This window comes from Silene latifolia, chromosome 4 (genome assembly GCF_048544455.1).
Source record: "Silene latifolia isolate original U9 population chromosome 4, ASM4854445v1, whole genome shotgun sequence".
In the NCBI taxonomy this organism is placed as follows: Eukaryota; Viridiplantae; Streptophyta; class Magnoliopsida; order Caryophyllales; family Caryophyllaceae; genus Silene; species Silene latifolia.
The window spans coordinates 95,430,352-95,453,645 of record NC_133529.1 but is presented as its reverse complement, the minus strand read 5'-3'; the positions used below and the strand labels follow the sequence as shown (position 1 = coordinate 95,453,645).

General features: G+C 36.9%; 1 protein-coding gene across 2 annotated transcripts; it reads right to left on the bottom strand.

Moving 5' to 3' along the window:
* Positions 1-1,212: 1,212 nt before the first annotated feature.
* LOC141653608 (kinesin-like protein KIN-UA) lies at positions 1,213-13,768 on the bottom strand. Of its 2 annotated transcripts, none has more exons than XM_074461439.1 (19): positions 13,246-13,768; positions 11,166-11,266; positions 10,944-11,066; positions 9,881-10,066; positions 9,511-9,732; positions 9,267-9,420; positions 8,466-8,615; positions 8,157-8,245; positions 7,649-7,852; positions 7,152-7,298; positions 6,485-6,610; positions 6,232-6,363; positions 4,858-4,996; positions 4,676-4,768; positions 4,195-4,320; positions 3,976-4,101; positions 3,297-3,440; positions 1,731-1,859; positions 1,213-1,640 (listed from the first exon to the last, which is right to left on the bottom strand). In XM_074461439.1, the coding sequence occupies exons 1-19, from the start codon at positions 13,496-13,498 to the stop codon at positions 1,480-1,482; spliced, it is 2,805 nt and encodes a 934-aa protein (XP_074317540.1). In that variant the 5' UTR covers positions 13,499-13,768; the 3' UTR covers positions 1,213-1,479. The 2 variants fall into 2 exon arrangements, with proteins under 2 accessions (XP_074317540.1, XP_074317539.1); XM_074461438.1 differs by having other exon boundaries at positions 13,243-13,662.
* Positions 13,769-23,294: the final 9,526 nt, after the last annotated feature.

Sequence of the window (23,294 nt, the reverse complement as noted above, 5' to 3'; positions counted from 1 at the left end):
CCGATCAATGAGAAACTTCCACTTTTATTTTCCTTATTATGTTATGCTTGGTTATTTACAAAAAATGTTAATAATTCTAACTTTCTAATTGATTAGGGTGTAGAAACCATAAAAAATTTCTCATATTATAAACACGGATGTTGGACATGATTATACTTGACGGAGTATCAAAATGTTAACTAGTTTAACTGTAATATCATAAGCGCGAATATCGTGAATCTAAGGTTCAAAACTTTCAATTCCCACATTTGTAACTTTACTACCACAAAAGAAATTATATATAAATACCAATTGTATAAGTCTCAAATGACCTACTTTATTGGTTAAAACATTTGTTTAATAAAAGTTTCGTGGTAGATATATCCCGTGAGCATGATCAACTCGTAAAGCAGCAAAGGGTTATTTTATTTTAACTAGAGATCTTAAGTTCGAAATCAAGAAATGTAGCAGGGATATAAAACTCACGAGAAAGACCTTTATCACCCTTGTTGTCCTACCAGATATACAAACCCAAACTAAAAACCGAGTTGTAAGAAAGCAAAACTATAGGTTGAATGGGGAAAAACAAATGCACAGAGTAAAAGCCTTGACATTAATGGACTAATCTTTGTACTATCCAATTGTTTAATGATCACAATGTGATAAGGTAGGTGAGAAAGATTGAAGATTTCAAGGGTTGATATTACTTTAAGATGAACTTGGTTACTTGCTAATTCTTGTGTAAAATGTACGTCTAGTTTGTTTAGCTCTAACCCCTCTCTTGTCAGATAAATTTCCGATTATTTGTGATTTTGTCACCTCTTCTCTTGGCATTAGGCATGATACACCCTTTGTCACCAAGGAAGAGCTGAGATTCAGATATTAATTATTAAGGGACCAAATTTCTGCAAGTTATACTTCGTAGTTTAATAAGAGGGGACACAACACACATCACACGTGTCGGTGTATTTAGCTGGATGATTATCCGAACTTATTCTAAACCCATTTTACAAGAAACTCGACATTCCTATTTAGATTCAAATTTATGCTGCCGCCAAATTTTGGGTTTTAGTATTGAGTTGTGTATATATATATATATATCAAATGTCTAACGATGTAGTTAGACAATAGTAGCATGCACACGAGACAGTTTTTAACACGTCTAAAACTTCCTGCAAAGCCAGACTGGCCACGGGCTATGATGGACCCTTCTTCTTGTGTACATGTTGGATATGATCTCTCTCATTCATGGGGCTTCCTCAATACAATACCACACTGCTTTTTACAATATTTTTAGTTTTGAATAATCACTAAAAAATTATGGCTAAACTGTAACCGGTGTTCTACCTATGCTGAACATATGAACATTAATTATATAAATAAACAAAAAAATCAACAACCTTAAGCCAACGAGTGAAGAAAATGCAATATTTTTACCTAAAATTAACACATCCTAAGCCTATGTTGTGCAAGGTGATTATATATACGAAGCAGAACAACTTAATTGTCAACACGGAGCCGCCTGAGCTCCGACACAAAAGTGGGAGTAGAACCAAGAGTGCGGCGTGCAAGACTCCGTATGTCATCACGAGGGCAGTCCCGTGAGATACGAACTAGTTCCCAGAGGGCCCCACCATTAATCATGTCATTAGCATTCGCTTCTGAGATTTTGAAATGGAAACGTTTAAGAGTTTAGGACAAAGTGTATCAGTGTATGCATCAGCAAAAGTCAAGGTGTATAGGAAGCTTACCATGTTGAGCTAGGTGGCACAGTGCCAATTCAATGTGTCGTCTAATAGATGATGCTTCATTGTTCGCATTCTGTACTATCCAAGGTAGTGCCCCATCATCAATTAGCAGAGATCTACCTGCTTTTGATCCTGAATACGGAAGGAGCAAAGAAAATAAACATGCGCCCGAAATAATCCCGCCTAATAAAGTTGGACTCTCAATAACAGCTAGAATTAGCCTCCGGCTGGTGAAGGAGACAGAAATCCTAAAATGTGGTGGTCATTTAAAATTTCGTTGCTCCCTTTTAATATAGGGGACCTAACTCATAAGCTTTGAAATTTTAAGATTATGCGAACTTTAGAATATAAAACTTCGTTTCTTTAAACAGCCATGGGTTCTCCAAATTTCCTTAAACATCCATGAGGTCACCAAATCCACAAGTATGCGGCTATGCTACAGCCTCCTGTGACCTGCCTATGGTAGCGTAAAAATGTACGTAACTTGCAGCCTACTTGCTATGGTGCACGATCACATTGAGGTATATACTTTAGAACAAAATAAAGCGACATAAATGAATAAATCTTACATAACTTGCCACTTTGCCAGTTCCTAAATTACTGCTTCATAGTTAATACAATATCCTTTGATAAACAAATTCAGCAAATTCAAATTTCCTAGGCACACACCCCGCAAAGATCATAACTCAGTTAACCTACCGATCATAAAAAAAGACACATAGTTTCAATCTTGTAACCAAACTCATCTGATGACCAAAAGAGATTGAAGTACAGAGACAGTAGTCTTGACAAAGCTGACCCGACCCATATGAACCACCCCCCGAACACGTATAGTAGGACAACCTAAAGTAGTCTTGAACCTGAATTGACCTAACCACAAATGACTCCAAAACTCCCGAGATGACTAATATATAACCATTACCTTGAAATCCCATCCCAAAATTACGCTAATGACTTGACTGTAACACTGTAACCTCCTGATCGAAATGATCCAAACACGAATTAACTTGAGTAGAAACAGCCTGACCAAAAGGACCCATATCCTGACTGTCTCGGCCCGAACCCTGTCCCGAATGACCCGTTTGCCTAGTCTTGACTCTAGCTCTAGGGGTAATTTAAGTGTCATATGAGCCTACTTGGTACAAATGTTATGATAGATGGTGCACTAGTGCAAAGTGGACCGTAACACTGTTCTGTCAATTTTCATTTCCCTTGATACTGTTCTGTCATTCCTTATAGTTTTCATCTCTCATTTCTTTGCGTTGTTTTCATTCCCACGATACCACGTGATCGCTCACTTAAGTGAGCCTAAACAAATTTTAGACTAAGGCTTTGTAATTTGATGTTATACTCATACATCCTAGCTTGGCCAACCAAAATCATATGCTTTGGTAATTGGTAGAGTGAAGCTATTACCCCAATTGATAGTGCAAGACGCCAAGAACTCGAGGTGAAAATATGACTTTCACATCTTCAATAATACTTTTAGAATTTGTTAACAGTGAACAATGACATTTGTCAACAACAATAAACTATATGTAAAAAATGCTAGTTCTGTTAGATGTTTACCTTGAGATGATGCCCTTGACTCACATTTTGCAAAGTTTGCGATACCACGAGCAACTTGTGCAAGGACATCAGGGTGTCTACATCTGACCATCCCTAGCAATGCCCTAATGCCACCTTCATTTTGAAGTTTGCTCTGCAATTTATCTGAAAAAGAGCTAATTGTTAGCAACGCTCAACAACGATAGCATCCAGCTCACATTGAAAAAGATGGTAAAGGAAGAAACAGTGAAAAAGAAAGAATAAGAGATAAAAGGACATCATCTAAGTGTTGATTAGATATAGAGATGTAGGTATTAGTAACATTAGATCCAACTCACATTCCTCTTTCTTTGGCCTTTACTGAATAGGCTGTAAGCCTCTTTGCACACCAAAAATAGACATGTTTCCAAAGTACAAATAAAGAACATCCATGTGTCCACTGAGTTTATGTGGAGCATAGTAGCATATTACATGGAAAGTTTATGAGAGATATCTCCCAGTAAGTATGATGAACCCCATGCCAGAGCTAGGTGCAGACATGGCCTTCAAAGTTCAAACTGTTGACAATTGGGCATTGTGTAATATCCAGCATACATGCTAAAAAAACGACCCAGTGGTCCCAGATTCTTAACTCCAACTCCCCTGACATACCAAAAATAAAATAAAATAACAGAAACTAACTGTAATTATTTAGACTTACCGTTGCCACAAAGATTAGCAATTGCTCCAGCAACCATGCGAAGGGTCTGAGGATCCTCAGCGTTAGATGCAGTTAATGATAGCAAGCCTATACCTCCTTGGGCCATTATGAGCTCTTGGTTAGTTTCTGAATAACAGGAGGAAAAACTGTTAAGAGACTTGAAGGTGATAGGGTAATAAAACGGATTAAGTGCTTGAAATATATGTTAACAAGACTCACCATTCATTGCCAGATTTGCTATAGCTCCAGAAGCAATTCTATGTATGGTCTCATCATCTGAGGTTCCAAGAAGATTCAGCAGGGACGTAAGTCCACCCGCCTCAACAATCTTCTCCTGATTACTTTCTGATTAAGGAATGATAGATTGTCAATACAATATGCTTTAGCAGTAAGGAAGTAGTGAAGTATAATCAATTATCCAGAATAGAGACATTCGAAAATGACTTTCCTCAACATTTATCAACATTATGAAGACACCTCATCAAAGCAAGATAGGGCAACAATTTATCACATTTTTACAACAAGCACAGAAGACAAAACACAAGGCACCGATATATAAAGTTTTCTGTACCCAGGCCAGTTTCAGCTATATAGTCAAAATATGGCAACAATAAAAAATTCTTTTAGGTACCAGGGTTTCAAAGATCAAATAAATTGTTCTCTATCTAGGCATCATCCAAGAAACATGCATATCACATACCTTCTGCAGCTAAATTTGCTACAACTTTTACAGCATGAACTCGAACATCAACATCTTCTGCTTCAAGCAATGACAGTATCTTATGCAACCCGACTGCAAAAGAAACAAATTACGTTAATAGAACATTTGAAAAAAAAAAAAAAAAAAACTGTCTGCTGTTGACTGGGAGAAAGATTTACCACCTTGCTCAAAAAGTTTGGCTATTGAGCTCTTATCTTCACTTCCTGTCTCATTCTCTTCTGGTTGCTGAGCTTGGGGCACTCGGGTATCAACATCACCTTGAACATTATTAGATGTTCCTACGTCAAGTCCTCTTCCAGTCTGTGTATGACAAGACAGCTTATAATCTTAAAACTGAAAAAAGTCTAATTCTCCAGAATGCAGAAGGCAACAAATAGAAGATTTTCGTGATGAATATTATGGTCACAGCTCACAAGGCACTGAAAAGCCCTGGCATATACATGGAATAAGTTTTTTAATCCATCTTCAATAAATCTAGATAAAACCATGGAGTATAGCACTAAAATAGACACTAAACGAAAAAAGGAAATCACAAGAGCCTTAGATTCATGTCTCAGCTTTTTCTTAACTTCCACACGTGACATGATAATTCAGATAGTGTTGGGCCAATGCGTGATACCTAAGACAAGAAATTGGAGCAATGAAACACTTCTTCTCCAGTGTCCAGCAAATGGATAGCAAGTTTTAAAATCAAATAATTAACAATCAATAATTAAAATAAAGTGTTAGGAAAGTATTGGACTATTGGGCAAATGCATGATACCTAAGACAAGAAGTGAAGCAATGAAACACTTATTCTCTAGTGACCACCAAATGGTTAGCAAGTTTAAAATCAAACAATTAACAATCAATAAAAATGAAGTCTCCATAAGGACTTATGACTAGGAGTCTAGGACCCTGGGCTAAGTAAGGAGAGAGTAAGTGGATGTGAAACCTAACGTACAACAGTGAGTCTCCATCTTATCCAAGAGTAGTTTCTTGGTTCTTCAACAAATGCAATAGCAAGAAGAGAAACTTAAAACCACAATTGGATTAATGGCCAAACTCAAATATTTTTGTACGTTTGTCCAACATTCCAACTCTCAACAAATGACAAGCTTGACCCTCTTTAACTCTAAACCCTAAGCCTATAATATTCAAAAGAGCCCTGGTTCTTTAATAGGACGATAAGTTCCGCTCGAATTGACAAACTTTTGCAAACTTTTGAACAATTGTGTAGAATAGTGATGAAACAAATGACTGGCTTGACCCCCTTTATCATCCAAATCCCGCCAAACAGAACGTAAAATCTCATGAGAATCATATGTAGAAACATGTCACATAAGATTGAATCATCACAGTTGAGTCCTGCCCTTGGATAGTCAAACTTTTTGACTCTATACCTCGATATTAGGACTATGTTTTCCACATACAACAAATGCTCAGAAGAAAGCTAGTAGAGTCTCTGACTAGTTTCAAAACATCAAGAATTCAAGATAGACAAAAGGAAAATCTTTTATGAGAAAATATCTCCAAGCTAATAAAGGATATAGTACCTCATCAGCTTCAAAGCTCAGCTGTAGCAATTGACCTTGAAGCATAGCTATCTCGCGTTCAAGTTTCTCTCTTTGGCAGGCTTCCTCATCCAACATCTGATTAAGCTTTAATATTTCAGAATTGGCAGCTGCCTGAGGATGATGGTAATTGTCAGTACATATGTCAGTATGTCACTATGTCAGCCACATTCAATGGGAGAAAAGATGTCAACATGTCCATTTTAACTTTTAAGTATAACAAGTAGTAACAAACCTCTAACATTTTAGACTGTGACAGCTGACTCTTAAGATCGTTCACCTCTTCTTCAGAAACCTTCCTCATATGTGTTTCTTTCTGTAGCAGCCTCTTCACTTCAGTGACTTTATCAGCCGCAGCTTTCTAACAGTATCATATATACATTTCAGAACTCATTATTCTATAGAGAATCAGAGATTATAAAAATAGATAATTTAATAACCAAGGTCATCATGCAGGCAGGACTAAAAACAAAGCCGACAATCACGACATCATTGCCAAAAGTTTTCAAATCTAAAAATTTTAGCTGCATTGACAAAGCATAAGACCAAGCACAGTAAGGATAATTATGAGAAACTCGCTACTCAGTGCTCACAATTGTAACTACACAATATCATGCCCTTAAAATTGGGGGCTTTTAAACCTTTCAAAGATGGTTAACAAGTTCCTTATGCTGTCAATTTTTTTCTTATTTTTCTGGGGATGATACAAAGATCAAGAGCATGTCATGTTCTGAAATTAAATAAAAGGCCCACAAGCGATCCCACTGTGGGTAAGTGAGGCGATTCTAATCACAGTTACACAAATAGTATTCACAAATTGACTATTGCAGAATATGAAGGGAAGGAAAACACGAAGACCACTAAACACAAAGTTCTGAATTGATGTGTGAAAAATGGGATACCTCTTCTCTGCATGATTTATCCACCAAACCATCCTTGGCACCAGACGTTGTAGCTTCATTACTCTGTTTACGCTGATTTACTGCCCATTGTTCTTCGAGATTCTTCACTGCATCCATGTAATCTTTTTGGTACTTATGCCGTTCTTTCTGGAAATGGATAAGTCGATTGCCAGATTAAAATTTATAGTACTGGTAACACTAGAGGTTAGCCTAAAAAAAGAGAACAGAATCAAGTTGAATAACTATGTTGAATCCAGCCACTTGAAATACTTATTATTTTTAAAATCAAATACAGCAACGAAAATAAATGTCGGACAGAAAAAATGTACAAAATCAGAATGAACCCGGTATGTACAAATCACTAATCCTACTAGCAACAGCTCGGTAGGAAACTTACTTTTACAAATGACAGCTTTTGACTCTTAACCTATATGTTGGGAGTTTAGGGCAATATCAACCACTTGTGCATTACCGCATTTTCAGACTATATGACTTACCTCTAAAGCATCTGAATATTTTCTTTCAGCATCAGTTACGCGATTTTCTGCTCCTTTCTCTATCTCATCAATCCTGTCCTGAAAAGCCTTCTGCAGCCTTTCACTTTCTGCCATCAAATTGTCTAGTTGTATGTCAAGCTTTCTGGACAAACTTTTGTAATCAAATTCTTCCTTTATTTTCAACATGTTCTGAACTTTCATAGCCTGCATAGTGAAAATAATATAAATCCTCTCGTATGCATAGATGAAGCTCCTCTGGCTGGAGTAACGCTTTATAGTCGTGTAAAATAGATAACCAGACTAACAAGATGTCCTTTCCGATAGTATGTGACCTTATACGTCATATTATCTCTCCTTTTTGGACATATGACTAATATTTAATTATCCTGCTGCAAATTCTAGATAAAGCCATGATGTTTCAACATGATCAAATAACATATGGCTGAAGACAAAAACATAGCTGATTAAGAAACACACAAATAAGGACAAGCAATAATTTGCTCCTCACCCTCTGTCCAAACATTATAGTGCTTGCTGTTTCAGCTCGGTGGCGTGGGGACGGGCCAATCGTAATAATTAATGATGTTCTCGCAGTTCCTACAAAGGAAAGCTGTCTTTAGTAAACAAAATCTATATTGTTTAGAAAAATAGCATGGCCATTGAGAAAATAAATAAAAATGATAACACAATTACAACAAATATTTCACTTAGTGATCTTTTGCTTCCATATTTTTGTTCCTCTATGACCGGTTTACATTATTTTAAAATAGACTGCAAAAAGACATTGAGGACAAAAAAGAGATAAAGCACAATTTACCTCCAAAAGAATCGCGAAGTAATCTAGTCAGTTTTGAATCACGAATGGGAACATGTGGACTATTCTCTGCTAGGGCATTAATGCACTTTCCCAGGGCACTCAATGAAAGATTAATGGATTTAGCTTCTTCAAGAGTATGGCCGTCACTTCCTGAATCATAAATAATAAAGAAAATCAGGATAGATAGAGTAATAAGAAAAGGGAATTGTTTCAGCAAGATAGTCACACAGAAACCATATGACCTATGACAATTAGTATGCTAGTAAAGTGCAATGTGCTTACAGGGTTTATGATAAGAACAACTAAACTAAGACCATATAAATAACTAATCCCCATCATAAACGTGGAGATCAATGCTTTTGCACGTTAATGTGACATGGCCAGTGATCAAATAGGTGTACTGCTCAAAGTCATCAGCAGACTTCACCATACAACAACAATAACATTACCCAGTGTCTCGAGGGCTGCCGCAATCAAGACATCAAATTCCCAAGTCCAACACCATAAGAAGTCAGTTGTACTATGGCAGCAGGAACAAAAAATACAGATTGGATTTCCACTTCGCTTTAGAAATAGCTTAAAAAATAATAAAAAATTTCTAATGTCAATCATTCTTTAAAGTTTAGAACTTCCTTGATACAAATGCAAATTTTCTTCACTACTAGTTTCCTCCCTACAAAGGTAACATAACTCATAAAGCAGTGCTACAATCAACAGACACTAATTTTTTTTATCCAGAACAAAGTTAAAAATTTAAGATTTTACTCGTTAGAAGCAAACTATATGATCTCTTAGACATACCTGACTTATCAATACGCTCTGAACCTGCAAGGTCTACTACCACGAGTTTGCCATTTCGCACAACAGGAGGTTTTTGAAGTTTACCATTTGAACTACCTCTATTTTCACTTGGCAAAACAGGTTCCTTTTCCTTAAGAGATCGTTTTACATTTACCTGCATGAACATTGTGAACAAATTTGTGCAATCAGAGTACCTAACACTAATATATCCAATTTTGAGGCTCAATCACACTAGAGGTCATACCATCATAAAAGCATGACTACGAGAAGATTCAGTGTTCATCTTGGTATTTGCCGCGAATCGATGAGCCTCACCTAACTTAAGAAGCTCTATGAAGTTCTTCTGATTCTTAATATCAGCACAGCTAGCACCAGGCAGCGTAATATTGCCAGTCTTTGGGTCTTCCACAATCGAAATGTTGTCATTATTAGGATCAAGAAGATCTTGTATGGTCTCCATGTAGAGCTACAGAGTGTTTTCGAAGAAACAGATAAACATCAACAACCATTGTATCAACATTAGGCATAAATCGTCAACAGAAACACGGGTTTTAGCTGGACAAAAGCACATTAAACAGTTGAGATCTGCAGAGTATTCTCCATGGGATACTAACCTGGAAATAGGAAATCGAGACAGAATCAGTCTCCAAAGAAATCCCAGCCAAAATATCTTCCATAGCCCGCACCATAATCCCCCTACCAGCAGTATCTTCCTCCCCAAGGTGTCCTAGAGTATATGTTTTACCAGTGCCAGTTTGTCCATAAGCCATTACTGTTCCATTATAACCATCCAAAACACTCTGCAGGAAACCATGACCATTAGCCAATATATTTATTGATCCTTTTCATTCACAAACAGTTGTGTGAGCTGCAATCAGATACAGAACAGCAACAACAACAACAAAGCTTTAGTCCCAAAATGATTCGGGGTTAGCTACCCTCAATTATGTTTCAAACTGCCAATGAAAAAAGGAAAGAGAACCGTGAAAAAAAAAAAAAAAAAAAAAAAAAAAAAAGCGGAAAAGTAAATGAAAGGTGAATAACAGAAAGGGGGGAAAAGCTGAAAATGTGGACGATGACAAACAGCGTGAGTAAAACATAAAATGTGGAAAAGCTTTCGAAATAGGCTAAATCAAAAACTTGAATGAAGCTTTAAAGGAAAAATGATTCAGCACACTGTGAAGGATTAACAGATAATTCAAAGTAACTACATGCATCTTCAAACTAACTATAAATCACTCAAATGTACCAAGTGCCATGGATCCAACATTACCCCCAATGCCTCAAGGGCTCCCACAAATAGCGGGGTAACGGGATCTGATGTACGCAGCCTTACCCCTATGTTATTAACGTGGAGAGTCTGTTTCCTAGTTAGCCAAAATAAAAATTGTGTCGACAATTGCATCACATGTCATCTACTTCAACATGTAAAGAAGCGCAACTAGGTTAATAATACATTTTCCTATATTCCATCAACGAAAGAGTCTGATATTTAAACAACCCATATGAGATCTTGATTTTCAAAGGTTGAAAATACACTAGAGTTGTTAACTAAGTCAGTCCACTATCTACGTCACTAGCATCTAAAAATGAGGGGTAGAGATGTCCCTGCTGTTTTCGAAAACCGGACACAGACAATGTGCTGAAAAGACGAGGGTTAAGGAGAGGGTTACATGCCTCAACAACTGGTTTTGCCACCACTTCATAAACACGCTTTTGTGATGCAAATTCAGTCAGAACCTCATCAAACTCATAGGTATCTGAGTCCCAATTGTTCTTACGCAGCTTCAACCTTTTCAACTGCATTAAAGTAGGTCAGAATAGAAAGACAATAAATACAGAGATAAAAAAAAAAAGGCAGAGAGAGTGAAAGAGAGAAATCGAAAAAAATGATTAGACCTCTGGCTGCAGCTCCACGCAATCTGCAAAATCAGCATCAGCAACCGACTCCTCGGCATTCCTAGGTCGTAATCTCACAGCAACTCGTACTCGACCAATAACTGCGGGCAGAATTGGAAATAGTTCAAAGGTCTTCAATTAAAAAAGTAATCTTCATGAACCACGCTAACTCTAAAATATCCTCTTAAATGCATGAATTGACTGTTACACTCATACTAATAGAGATTATAGAAGAAATTAAACATAAATTACAAGGATGTGAAATTTCTCAAGAATCTTTCAGGTAGCAACACAGTCATAGGCTATACTGGAGTTAACAAGTGTTGAGGAGTCAGTCGCTGATGCTAATTTTGCAATTACTGACGTAATCCTGAGCCCTATCACACACTTGTGCCACAGTCCGAGTTTAGACTGACTACAGGCTTCACGTTCTGTATTCTTAATACACCATTTGGTAATATACATCCCGTGTAAACCCATGTCATTCTATATCAATATTTATCCAGTGTTCTACCCAGCCCCCCATTTAGCTATTGACGCCACCTTCTCTCAATACCATCAGATGCATCACCTTCTCTGAAAAGCAAGTTAGCAACCACTCAAAGATCATCAAACCATCGGTAATCAGATCGTTCAAGATCCAAGAATCTATGCCAGTCTCATATGCAGTGCCTTATCATATCTGATTAGATGAATACCATAATTGAGAATTGAAAATTAAAAACTGAGCTTAAGATGGCCTAGTCCTGGAGCGGATATTTCTAAAAATTCCAACACTCCCCAAATGGCGTTAAATACTTAAATGTAGTCCCAAAGGGCACCAATATTATCAAATTCACAAATTTGCTTTTACAACTGAACTCGACACTTTCAAAGATTTCCAAAATCCAAACAACGCATGTACGGATTCATTGGTAGATGGCTAAATTTTGCCACAACATATAATCTAAGCTCAGATAATTAATAACACCATGCACTCCAGCCTCCAGGATAAGTATGTTTTGCCTGAATCCCGGAATTTCCTTCAACAACACCAACACACATTACTCGATGGCACTAAATTGTTGCACTTGACTTGAAAGCACTGAGAAAAGAGCGACGAGGAAACTGATATTTCATTATCAAATCAAGCACCTGTGTTAATTTTATTTCTAGACATGAAAAGTTGTTACTTTTCTCCACATTACCACATTCATTAAAACTGAATTGTGCAGAAAACTACCATACATTTTCATGCTCTCGGGCACATTAACTCTCGATACTAAATGCTCAACTTCAAAATGAAAAACAAATACGTATATTACTTTAAAAGTTTAAAGTATCAATAAATCAAATTTTGAAAATAACCTAACTAATGAAGGTCTTTCAAAAATCAAAAAATTCAATTTTGAAAATAACTTAATTAACGAAAGTCATTCAAAAATCAAAATATCAAATTTTGAAAATAACTTAACCAATGAAGGTCATTTAAAAAACAAAAACTCAAATTTTGAAAATAATTTAACTAACGGAAGTCATTAAAAATCAAATAATCAAATTTCGAAAATAACTGAACTAACAAAGGTCATTCAACTAATTAAAACAAAAAAATCAAATATCGAAACTATCCTATCGAATTTGTGTGACAACAATTACACTCAACAATTAAGATCATCGATAGACAGCAAATCAAAACAATTACACTCAACAATTAGGCAACAATTTTCATCAAACACCTCAGCATTTAACGAAATTCAGCTAATTGACAAAAAAAAAAACACAGCAATTCAAAACCTCAAATTACAGAAAACACCATGCAGTAATTTAACTCCTCATAACCGTAAGATTACAACAATTAAAACCTCAAAACTAAGGTCAATCAAAAATCAAATTTCGAAAACTATCCTATCGTATGCATCAAATTCAAGTCTTCATACTAACCGTTAGAAAACATCAAATCACGATAAATATTTAGTCAATTAAGCACAATTTTCATTAAACACCGCGGCAAAATTCAGCTGATTATAGCAATTCAAACCTCAAAATCTCAAATTACAGAAAACACAATGCGAACGAAGAAAGCGAAAGAAGAACATACTACCGGCGGCGGACTTGGCGGCGGAGGCGGAGGAGGAGGAGAGAGCGGCGGGGGAGCTACGGCGGAGAGAAGAAGTAGAGGACGACAACGACGGCTTGGATTTCAAATTGGAAGAGAAAGAAGACCTACCGTTGTAGCTTGAATTTAAGGACGAATTTTGTGATCTAACCGTAGTTTTAGTAACAGAAGTAGTAGCATTGTTAGTAGTAGTATTTCTATGGTGATTCCAACTGCCGCCACTATTGTTGTTCGCCATTGTTGAACCTCCAAGAATTAGTAAAGTTGTAGAAAAGTAGGAAAGGAGAAATGTCAAGTTTTTCAAAGAGAAGAGAGAGGGAGAGAGTGGAAGGAGAGTAATGGGAGGAACTGTAGGGAGAGATGTAAATGACTAAAATGGTAATGGAGAGGAGAGTGGACCCCAATCGTGTCCTCGGAGGGCGGAGTCCTAAGTCACTTCTTTACAGGCACAACAAATTCTCATTTGTGACCGGCATATCCGTCACAAGCTTGTGAGTTGTGACTAGTCAAGTATTATCATGTGGGGTAAAAAAAGACAAAAGTAGAATGTTTAGAGAGTATCAATCTATTATGTCTCATCTACCCACATGAATATTACTTGATCCGTCGCAAGCTTGTGACGGATATGTCCGTCACAAGAGAGACTTGCTGTCTTACAAGAGTTTGCTTTAGTTCATTTCAGTTCGATTTGCACTTTCGTGTTTTAAATATTCGAGTCGGAATGCAAAAACGTTTTTGAATGTGTTTTTCTAAGTAGTTATTTAAGGGGGCGTAAATGCGTGATCGGATGAAGTAAAAAATATCGGAGTTACTTTTTCACATACGAACTTTACTCTTTCACATACATTTTTTCATTAAATTTCCATCTCATACCCTTTTTTTCTAAAACAAAACAATTAACTCTTATATGTACCTTTTTCCTCTGAAATCGAATCTAATTGCTCTAAAAAGTTAATCAATGAATCGTAATTCTCCAATTAGTGAAGTAATTTAGTTGTTTTAACAATTATTAATTTATTTTGTTGAAATTATTAGGGTTCATTAGTGAAATTAATATGTTTAGTTGTTTATCAATTACTTGTATATATTATCAATTAGGGTTTATGATTGTTGGTGGTGCATTGGTGGCGGCGTTAGTTGCGGTGGTGCGTTGGTGGAAGTTCTTGTGCAAATTGGCAGTGGCGAGGGTGGTGTGTGCGATGGTACTTGGTAGGGATGTTGGTGCGAATGCCAGTGGTGACTGTGGTACGGTACCGTCGTCGGTGCGCATGTATGTCTACAATCTACTTGATCGATATTGCCTTTAAGAAGATCATGGCATTCAACATTTCGATAGATATAATTACATTAATGATTGCAATCTACTTATCTACTTCATTAGAACCTACTTCATTAATGATTACAATCTTAAACTAAGGACATGGAAGTGGAAGAGTGCACACCTTCGCAAGCATATCTAATAATCTTGTAGTGTAAGAACTACCCCCTTCATTAGTCAATTAGTAATGTTCATATACAAAAAAATATCAAAGCAATCCAATCACTCCATCCTCTCGAAATGCAGGGTGGTCGGGAAGGGGTAGTGGGGTGGTCAGACGAAGTGGTTACCGGATGGAGATGAAGGGAAGATGGAAGAAAATCAATGTTGTGTGAGGGAGGAAAAAAAATAAGAAGGGTAAATTGGTAAAATGCGTATGTGAAAAAGTAAAATTCGTATGTGAAAAAGCACGACCCAAAAATATTTGGGTTGGATTGAGTTAATTTATACTTTGGATCAGATAACAGTTTGTTGGCTTTAAGTCTTGACACGAAGTTTTGTTAATGGAGTATAGAAGAATTTGGTTTAGATGGAAGCAACACGTATTTAGGTCATGTTCTTTCTGGCTTTTTAGAGTGAATCAATCGAATGGAGTCAATTGAATCAATCGAGCCGAATCGAATCAAATGAATGAAGTGAATCGAGCTGACTGAATCGAATCAATAGAATCTTTTGAATCGATCAATCAATAAAGTCAATTGAAATGAATCGAATCAAATAATCATATTAATATTAATAATAATATTTATTATTATTGTTATTATCAATATTAATAATACTAATATTCATAGTATAATACGGAGTACTATTTATACTAATATTAATATTTTTAAGAAAAAAATTATAATATTAGACTCCCTCCTATTCTAGATAAACCTCCATATTCATGGGGGGCACTAGAATTAAGGAGATGAATTAAAATAAGGTAAAGTATTGTAGTTGGGTTAGGTAATTGGAGAGAGGGAAGTTATTGTGGGGTATTATTGTGAGTGAGGTGATTAAAATAGGGAAAATGCACGCGGTGCCCTTAAACTTTCGATTTTTGCCCGAAATACCCAATTTTTTGTTCCGGAAAACTTAAAGAGGATATAACCCGTGTCTACGAGTTCAGAAAGTGATAATTTTTTTTTTCAAATCGATTATCTTTCCGAGAACTACGATTTGAAAAAACAAATTGTCGTATTTGGATCCCGTAGCTAGGAGTTTTTGTACGTCAAAGTTTTATTTACCGAACAAACTTTGAGTGACCATCTCTCTTTGTCACGAATTCCAAACGCGACAATTTTTTTTTTCAAGTCGTAGACCTCGAAAAGATAATCAATTTGAAAAAAAAAATCGTCACTTTCTGAGCTCGTAAACACGAGTTATAGCCTCTTTAAGTTTTTCGGAACAAAAAATTGGGTATTTCGGGCAAAAGTCGAAAGTTCAAGGGCACCGCGTGCATTTTCCGAAAATTAAAATAAGTATTGTTGTAGGGTAAGTTGATTAAAATAAGTATTGTTGTTGGGTGATGTGGGGTATTGTTGTGGGGTAAGGTGATTAAAAAAGGTATAAAACTTTACTAAATAAGGAAATAAGAAAGGTATTGTGAATAGATGAAAAAGGAAAGAGGAAAGTTTATGTAGAATAGGAGGGAGTATATGAATAATCATAAATTATAATAAAGAAAAAATAGTAATTTTTTTTGCTAATAGTATTCTTAATAACAATAATAAATAATAATGTCAATATTAATAATGATATTAGTAAAAAAAAATTGTTTCGAATAAAAACACTCAAGTAAGCGTTACTCGAATCCGGGTCGGGTCAACGCGCTCCTCTCAGACGATGGCACCTCGATCCTATGTTTGCTCTCTCCGGATGGATCTTTTACGCGTAACAAATAGGGCCTCAGAGGGTTCGCAATAGGTCTTTCTCTGATGTCTTACGGTACTGGTGGATAGTTGGGACCTTGCTTGAAGCTAAGGTCTTCGTGCCCTCTCATAGTAGCTCGAGTAGTCTTACTTCTAGAAAGTGGAAGTTGTAGGTGAGAAGTATTTTACCATTGATTGGTGAATAATAAGGTATTTATAGGTTTCTATGTGTACCTCGAATGATGGCTTGACAAGCATGGTTACCATATTCGATATGAATACGCCTTACCGATTCGCGATTCGCTTATAGAAAATGTGTTATATGTATTTTCAGTAATCAATTTGATAGAATTCGCTTTTAACGATTCGTGATTCGTAGGGTACCAAGCGAATCCGTAACCATGTTGGCAAGCGTGTTGACTTGTATGACACCGTATTGGCTAGTGGCTCAAGTCGGTTGGGCGTGCCCCATCAATAATATTAATAATAAATGTTATTAATTTTAATAATAATATCAATAATAATTATAATAACAACAACAACAACAATAATAATAATAATAATAATAATATTAACATTAATAACATTATTATTCATTTTAACAACAACAACAACAACAACATTAACATTAATAATATTATTATTCATTTTAATAATAATATTCATAATAATAATAATAGTAATTATAATAAATAAATTATTATTAACATAATAATAATAATAATAATAATAATATTAAAAAAATAGTATTATTGATAACAAAATTAATAATAACTATTATTTTTAAGATGAGTAAAGTTGAAATGAGTTGAACTTAATAGAAATTTAACTCAATCGAATGGAGCTGAATCGAACTGAATCAATCAATTGAATTGAATGGAGAATCAAATCGAATCGAATCGAAACAGAATCGAATAGGGCTTTGAAATTTGAACTAAAGTGGGTTGAAAATAAGCCAGAAAGAACAGGGCCTTAGTTGTTAAATGTGATCGTTCGTAACATCATATTAATGTTGGATAGTTATATGACAACTAAATGACCGAGATGTCTTTCGAATTATGAATTTAAATTGGATGTTTCTAAATTCAGGATCTAGGTTTCTAAGTATCCAACCTAAATTGTAGTGCATTGGTAATCTTAGCCTTAAGAGAATAGGAGTGGAATTAATCTTTTGTTGAAATACGGCTGTTTATATCGACAACGTATTTCATACTACCGAGTAATGTATTTTTTATTTTTATTTTTGGCTAGTTAAGTCGGCTAACACCGTTTACAAAGCTTTGTATACAGTACACTATCCTCCACCCTTCGACCTTTCCTACGCTACATATCTTACATTTTTCTGATTTCGCCACTAATCTATCCACCAAATCCCAAACATCGACACCTCAATATTTTCATCTCAAAAACATCTTAAATTCCCACGACTTTACAAACTTATTAAGGCCTGTTTTATTTCTTTTACACTTTTTTAGAGTGAATCAATTGAATCAATCGAATGAATGAATCAATCAATCAATCAATCAATGGAGCAATCAATCAATCAATCAATCAATCAAATGAATGGATGGAGCCAATCAACTAAATAGAGCCGAGAATTTGAGAATAATCAATAAAGTTTGAATCAACTAAAGTGATTGAGTTGAATCAAATAATAATAATAATAATAATATTATTATTATTATTATTATTATTATTATTATTATTATTATTATTATTATTATCATAGAAGAAGAAGATTAGTAGTAATAATAATAATAATAATAATAATAATAATAATAATAATAATAATAATAATAATACTAGTAATTATACTAATTTGAGTGATTAATTAGGTAGTCACCGTGAACCACGGTTCACCATCAATCTAATTAGGTGAAATAATGGAGTACCGATTTGCTAGATTGATGTTCAAAGTCTAGCCGTTTATCATCCTAATTTGACTAATTAGGTAGCCACCACGGCACCTAACAATTCTAATTTAATTAATTAGATAAATAAAAATCGACAGACCCTAATTTCATCTTTAACAAATAAATAAAATTTTGTTGATTAATTAAAACTCAACAAATAATATTAATAATTGATAACAAGTAAATTAATTTATTATTTGATAAATTAGAATCCATCTTGTAAGTTTTAAGTCATTTGAGCTATTAAATTATGTTTTAGGGAACAATATTGATTTAAGAGTTCACTTGGTTTAGTTTTAGGTGAAAAGGGTACAAAATAGAACGTTATAAAAAAATGTATGTGAAAGAGTAAGTACGTATATGGAAAAATAATTAGGTATTAATAATAGTAATATTAAAGTTAACAATGTTATTAATAATATTATTACTGTATTTGTTAATATTCATATTCATATTAATAATAATAATAGTAATAGTAATAATATTAATTATATTAATATGAATATTATTGATTTTAGTAACCATAATATTCATAATAATAACAATAATGAGGATGATGTATTAATAATAATAATAATAATAATGATAATAATAATAATAATAATAATAATAATAATAATAATAATTCTATGGTGCCAGGAGATTCTCATATGCAGGGAGACTAGTATTAGTTAAAGCAGTACTGTCTTCTTTGCATTCTTACTGGGCCTCCATGTTTGTCCTTCCTAAGAGCATTATTGCTAAGATTGAGGCAGTGTGTAGAAATTTCCTCTGGGATAATAGCACTGATTATAGAAGAGTACCCTTGGTGGCATGGAATACTGTCTGCAAGCCAAAAGAGGAAGGTGGTCTTGGGATTAAAGATCAGGAGTTGTGCAACCAGGCTATGGTTGGGAGGCTGGCTAATTGGGTTGCTGAGAAGAGGAATTCTATCTGTGTTCGTTGGGTGGCTACTAACTATCTCAAGGGGCAGGACTGGATGAAGTACCAACCTAGTAACAACTCGAGTTGGGTGTGGAGGAGGATCTGTAGAGTGAAGCAGGTTATTGCAGCAGGTTATGTTGATGGAGTGTGGGATGTTCAGCATGCTGGCTATACCCCTGCTGGTTGCTATGAATGGCTTAAGGGGGCAGGAGCTACTGTGCAGTGGTTCAAGGCTGTTTGGAATAATTGGGTAGTTCCTAAACACCAATTTATGGGTTGGCTGTATGCTCATGGGGCTCTGAGAACTAATGATAAGTTGCTGATGTATGGGCTAGATATTGATGATAAATGCTATCTATGTGGATAGGCTGCAGAATGCATGGATCATGTATTTTTTTGGGTGTAGTTACAGCAAGCAGGTGATCAACTGGTTGAATCAGTTAACTGCTCTCATACTCCCTAATCAGCACATTATGGAGTGGTGCGTGGATAGGCAGGGGTCTAAGTTGCAAAAGGGGGTGCAGGCTGCAGTAGGGATGGGAGCAATATATCATGTTTGGCATCAGAAAAATTGCAGCAAGAATGACTGTGTGTGTAACACCCCCATTTATTTAAGGACCTGAACTAGGACTCCTCAGATAAATGACGGTGTTACCATCTCGGAAACCCGAGGCAGTAGATAACAAAGGAAAGAAAGCACAGCACTTTATTAAAATGTTTATAGTGAGATTACAACTGGAAATAAAACAAAGTCTCAAAATACGACCAAAAGATAAAGTCTGATAAAAACTACTAAAGACTAAGGTGGGCTAGACACTAAGTCAGTCATCCAAGCTCTCTTCCCGGCCAGCTCCCATCAGTCTCTAAAAATACTGTCAATCTGCTCCCCAATAATTGGATCATCACAAAGCGTACACGAATACACAGGTCACCGCGAAGCTGAGTAGGTAATACAATAAAACAGCAACATAAAACACATGCTCCTCCATCACCACCACCGCCATCACAACTCATAACCCGGACAACCCAGCCATACCGATCCCCGGTAGACTATAAATATCGACCGTAGCCGATCTCGCCATTCCTTGTTGAGGACACCAGGGCAAGTCCTGCAGAACCCGCCTGGGCCTTATCACCACACCATACTCACCTCCACCTCCACCAACTCCGATGTAATAATATAATAAAACAGTTCAACAGTAGTGCTTAACGGAATTAAATCAGACAATCATATTAAACATGTAAATCACCGATTCAGTCAATCCAGTCACATAGTACTATATCGAGTTCAGTGTATTCCCCTACCTCAAATAGCGGTAATAAGCTAACTGAGATCGAAGTACTCCACCCGAAACTCGCCACCTAAACATATACATAACATAATTAATTCACTTAACTATTCCCGTTCCCATATTCAAGAGTTACTATAAGTAGAAACTTTCCCAATTTAGAAGTTACTAAAAATACAAGTTACCCAAAATAGAAAGTTTCCTAAAATGGGAAGTTTCCAAAATAGCAATTACCAAAAATAGCAACCTTCCCGAAATAAAATCCCGACTCAAAGCTTAAATATATTATTCCGTCACCGCTACTTAATATCGACTTAATAACGTAAATAATGTAAATAATAGAAATAATAGAAATGTATATATATTTTCCGACTTACTAAAAATAGAAACCGTAACAAAAATTACCCAAAAAAACACCAACCCAACCCGCACACAACACACCCCCTTTCAACCCGCCACAACTCCCTCCAACAACCACCAACCCTCACCGTCGACCACCAGGCCTGACACCAGGTCTGGCCTGGTCACCTCCCACCACCACCAACGTGGTCGACCCACGCCGGTGGTCAGAACCACCACCACCAACGCCCCCTGTTTACAACCCAGCCGCTACAAAACGCCCCAACAGTCCCCTTTCCTGATTCGCCTGCCACCACGACACCACCCTGCCACCTTACCAACCACCACCCTTGACACCACCGTCGAACGGCGACCCTGACACACGTGGCACCACCGATTCGACCTCCCCCGAGTCCACGGTGGTGCCACCCCATTACCCTATGTCTGAAATGCAACAAAACCCACCCAAACAACCCCGACACCTAAACACCACCACTGCAACCACCAACAGCAACGACAACCACCCTACCTTCCACCACTCGACTCGACTCATCACCAGTAACACGTCCCACACCCCGACGACTGCTACAACAGTCCCTAAAAGACGTACAACTCAGATCAAATCAGTGTAACAGAAATGAAAACAGGAAACCTTACCTATGACGGTCGTCGATCTGTGCTATTCCGGCCAGTACAACCACCCTCGTCCACTAGTAACGGCTTCCCTAGACTCACGGCAGACCCTACTCCCTCCACACTCACCGGCGTGCGCTCGTTGGCCGTATAAAAGGCTTGCGACGTGAAAGAAAAGGGGTTGATGATGGTGATGTGAAAATGACGGTAGGGAGGAGGGATTGGGTTTTAAAGTTGCATTAGGGTTTGTTTTAGGGTTTTGGTGAGGTAAGAAGGTAAATGGGTAAGTGGGTAATAACCTTGACCCAAAATGCCACCTAAACTATAACCCGACTCATCTTACAATATGAATCAATTAATTACCTTTACGCTACAATTAAATAATAATATCTCGCTCAATCGATAATAAAATACGGGGTATTACAGTCTTCCCCCCTTAAAACGAACTTCGTCCCGAAGTTCGCTCCCATACCAACACAGACGAACACACAACTAGACTACATAAACACGAAATGTTACATTCTACCCTCCTAAAAAGAAATTTACGTCCCGTAACTTACCTCAAGTGAACAGATGTGGATAACTCTCTCTCATTGCGGCCTCGGTTTCCCAGGTAGCCTCCTCTGCCTTATGATTAGTCCACAACACCTTCACTAAAGCAGTCTCTCCGTGCCTGGTCTTTCTAACTTTCCTGTCCAAAATCTCCTTAGGTGTCTCGATGTAGGTCAACTGCTCGTCCACCTCGACCACATCATGGCTCAAAATGTGCGAAGGGTCACTCAAATATCTCCTCAACTGAGAAACATGGAAGACATTATGTACCCTGGCTAAAGCTGGTGGTAGAGCTAGCCGATATGCCACCTCTCCAACTCTATCCAGTATCTCATATGGCCCAATAAACTTCTGGCTCAACTTTCCCCGTTTTCCGAATCTCATCACTCCCTTCATCGGAGACACTCTAAGAAGTACTTTCTCCCCCACCTGGAAAGAAATGTCGCTTCTCCTAGCGTCGCATAGCTCTTCTTCGGGCCCCGGGCAGCCCTCAAATCTTCTGTCGAATGATATGCACTGTTCAACCATCTCCCGAATCATCTCTGGTCCCAAAACTACCGCATCAGCTCGATCATCCCAACACACAGGACTCCTACACTTCCTGCCATATAGAGCCTCAAATGGAGCCATCCCAATACTAGCGTGGTAACTGTTGTTGTATAAAAACTCAATCAACCCCAGTCTATCCTCCCAAGTCCCACCGAACTCCAAAACACAAGCCCTCAACATGTCCTCGAGTGTCTGAATAGTCCTCTCTGTCTGACCATCTGTAGCTGGATGAAAAGCGGTGCTCATCTTTAACTGAGTACCCATTAATGACTGCAACTCCTGCCATAATTTGGATAGAAACCTGGAGTCTCTATCGGAAATGATGTCCTTGGGCACACCATGCAGCTTCACCACATACTGAACATAAGCCTTGGCCAACTCAGTTTTACTCCAAGTATCCTTCATGGGGATAAAGTGAGCCGACTTGGTTAGCCTATCCACGATCACCCAAATCATATTGTTACCTCTCTGAGTTCGAGGCAACCCCACAATGAAATCCATGGAAATGCTCTCCCACTTCCACTCCGGCACATCTAATGGTTGGACCTTCCCTTGCGGTCTCTTATGTTCACCCTTCACTCTCTGGCACGTCAAGCATCGAGCTACGAACTCAAAGAACTTCCCTCTTCATATTCGGCCACCAAAAGGTCTTCTTGAGGTCCTT

Coding starts and splice junctions, on each gene's coding strand:
- LOC141653608 (XM_074461438.1), bottom strand. CDS start 13,498: ATGGCGAACAACAATAGTGGCGGCAGTTGGAATCACCATAGAAATACT. Junction 11,067..11,165: donor GCGTGGAGCTGCAGCCAGAG/GTCTAATCATTT, acceptor ACTTTAATGCAG/TTGAAAAGGTTGAAGCTGCG. Junction 1,641..1,730: donor GTGCCACCTAGCTCAACATG/GTAAGCTTCCTA, acceptor TCAAAATCTCAG/AAGCGAATGCTAATGACATG.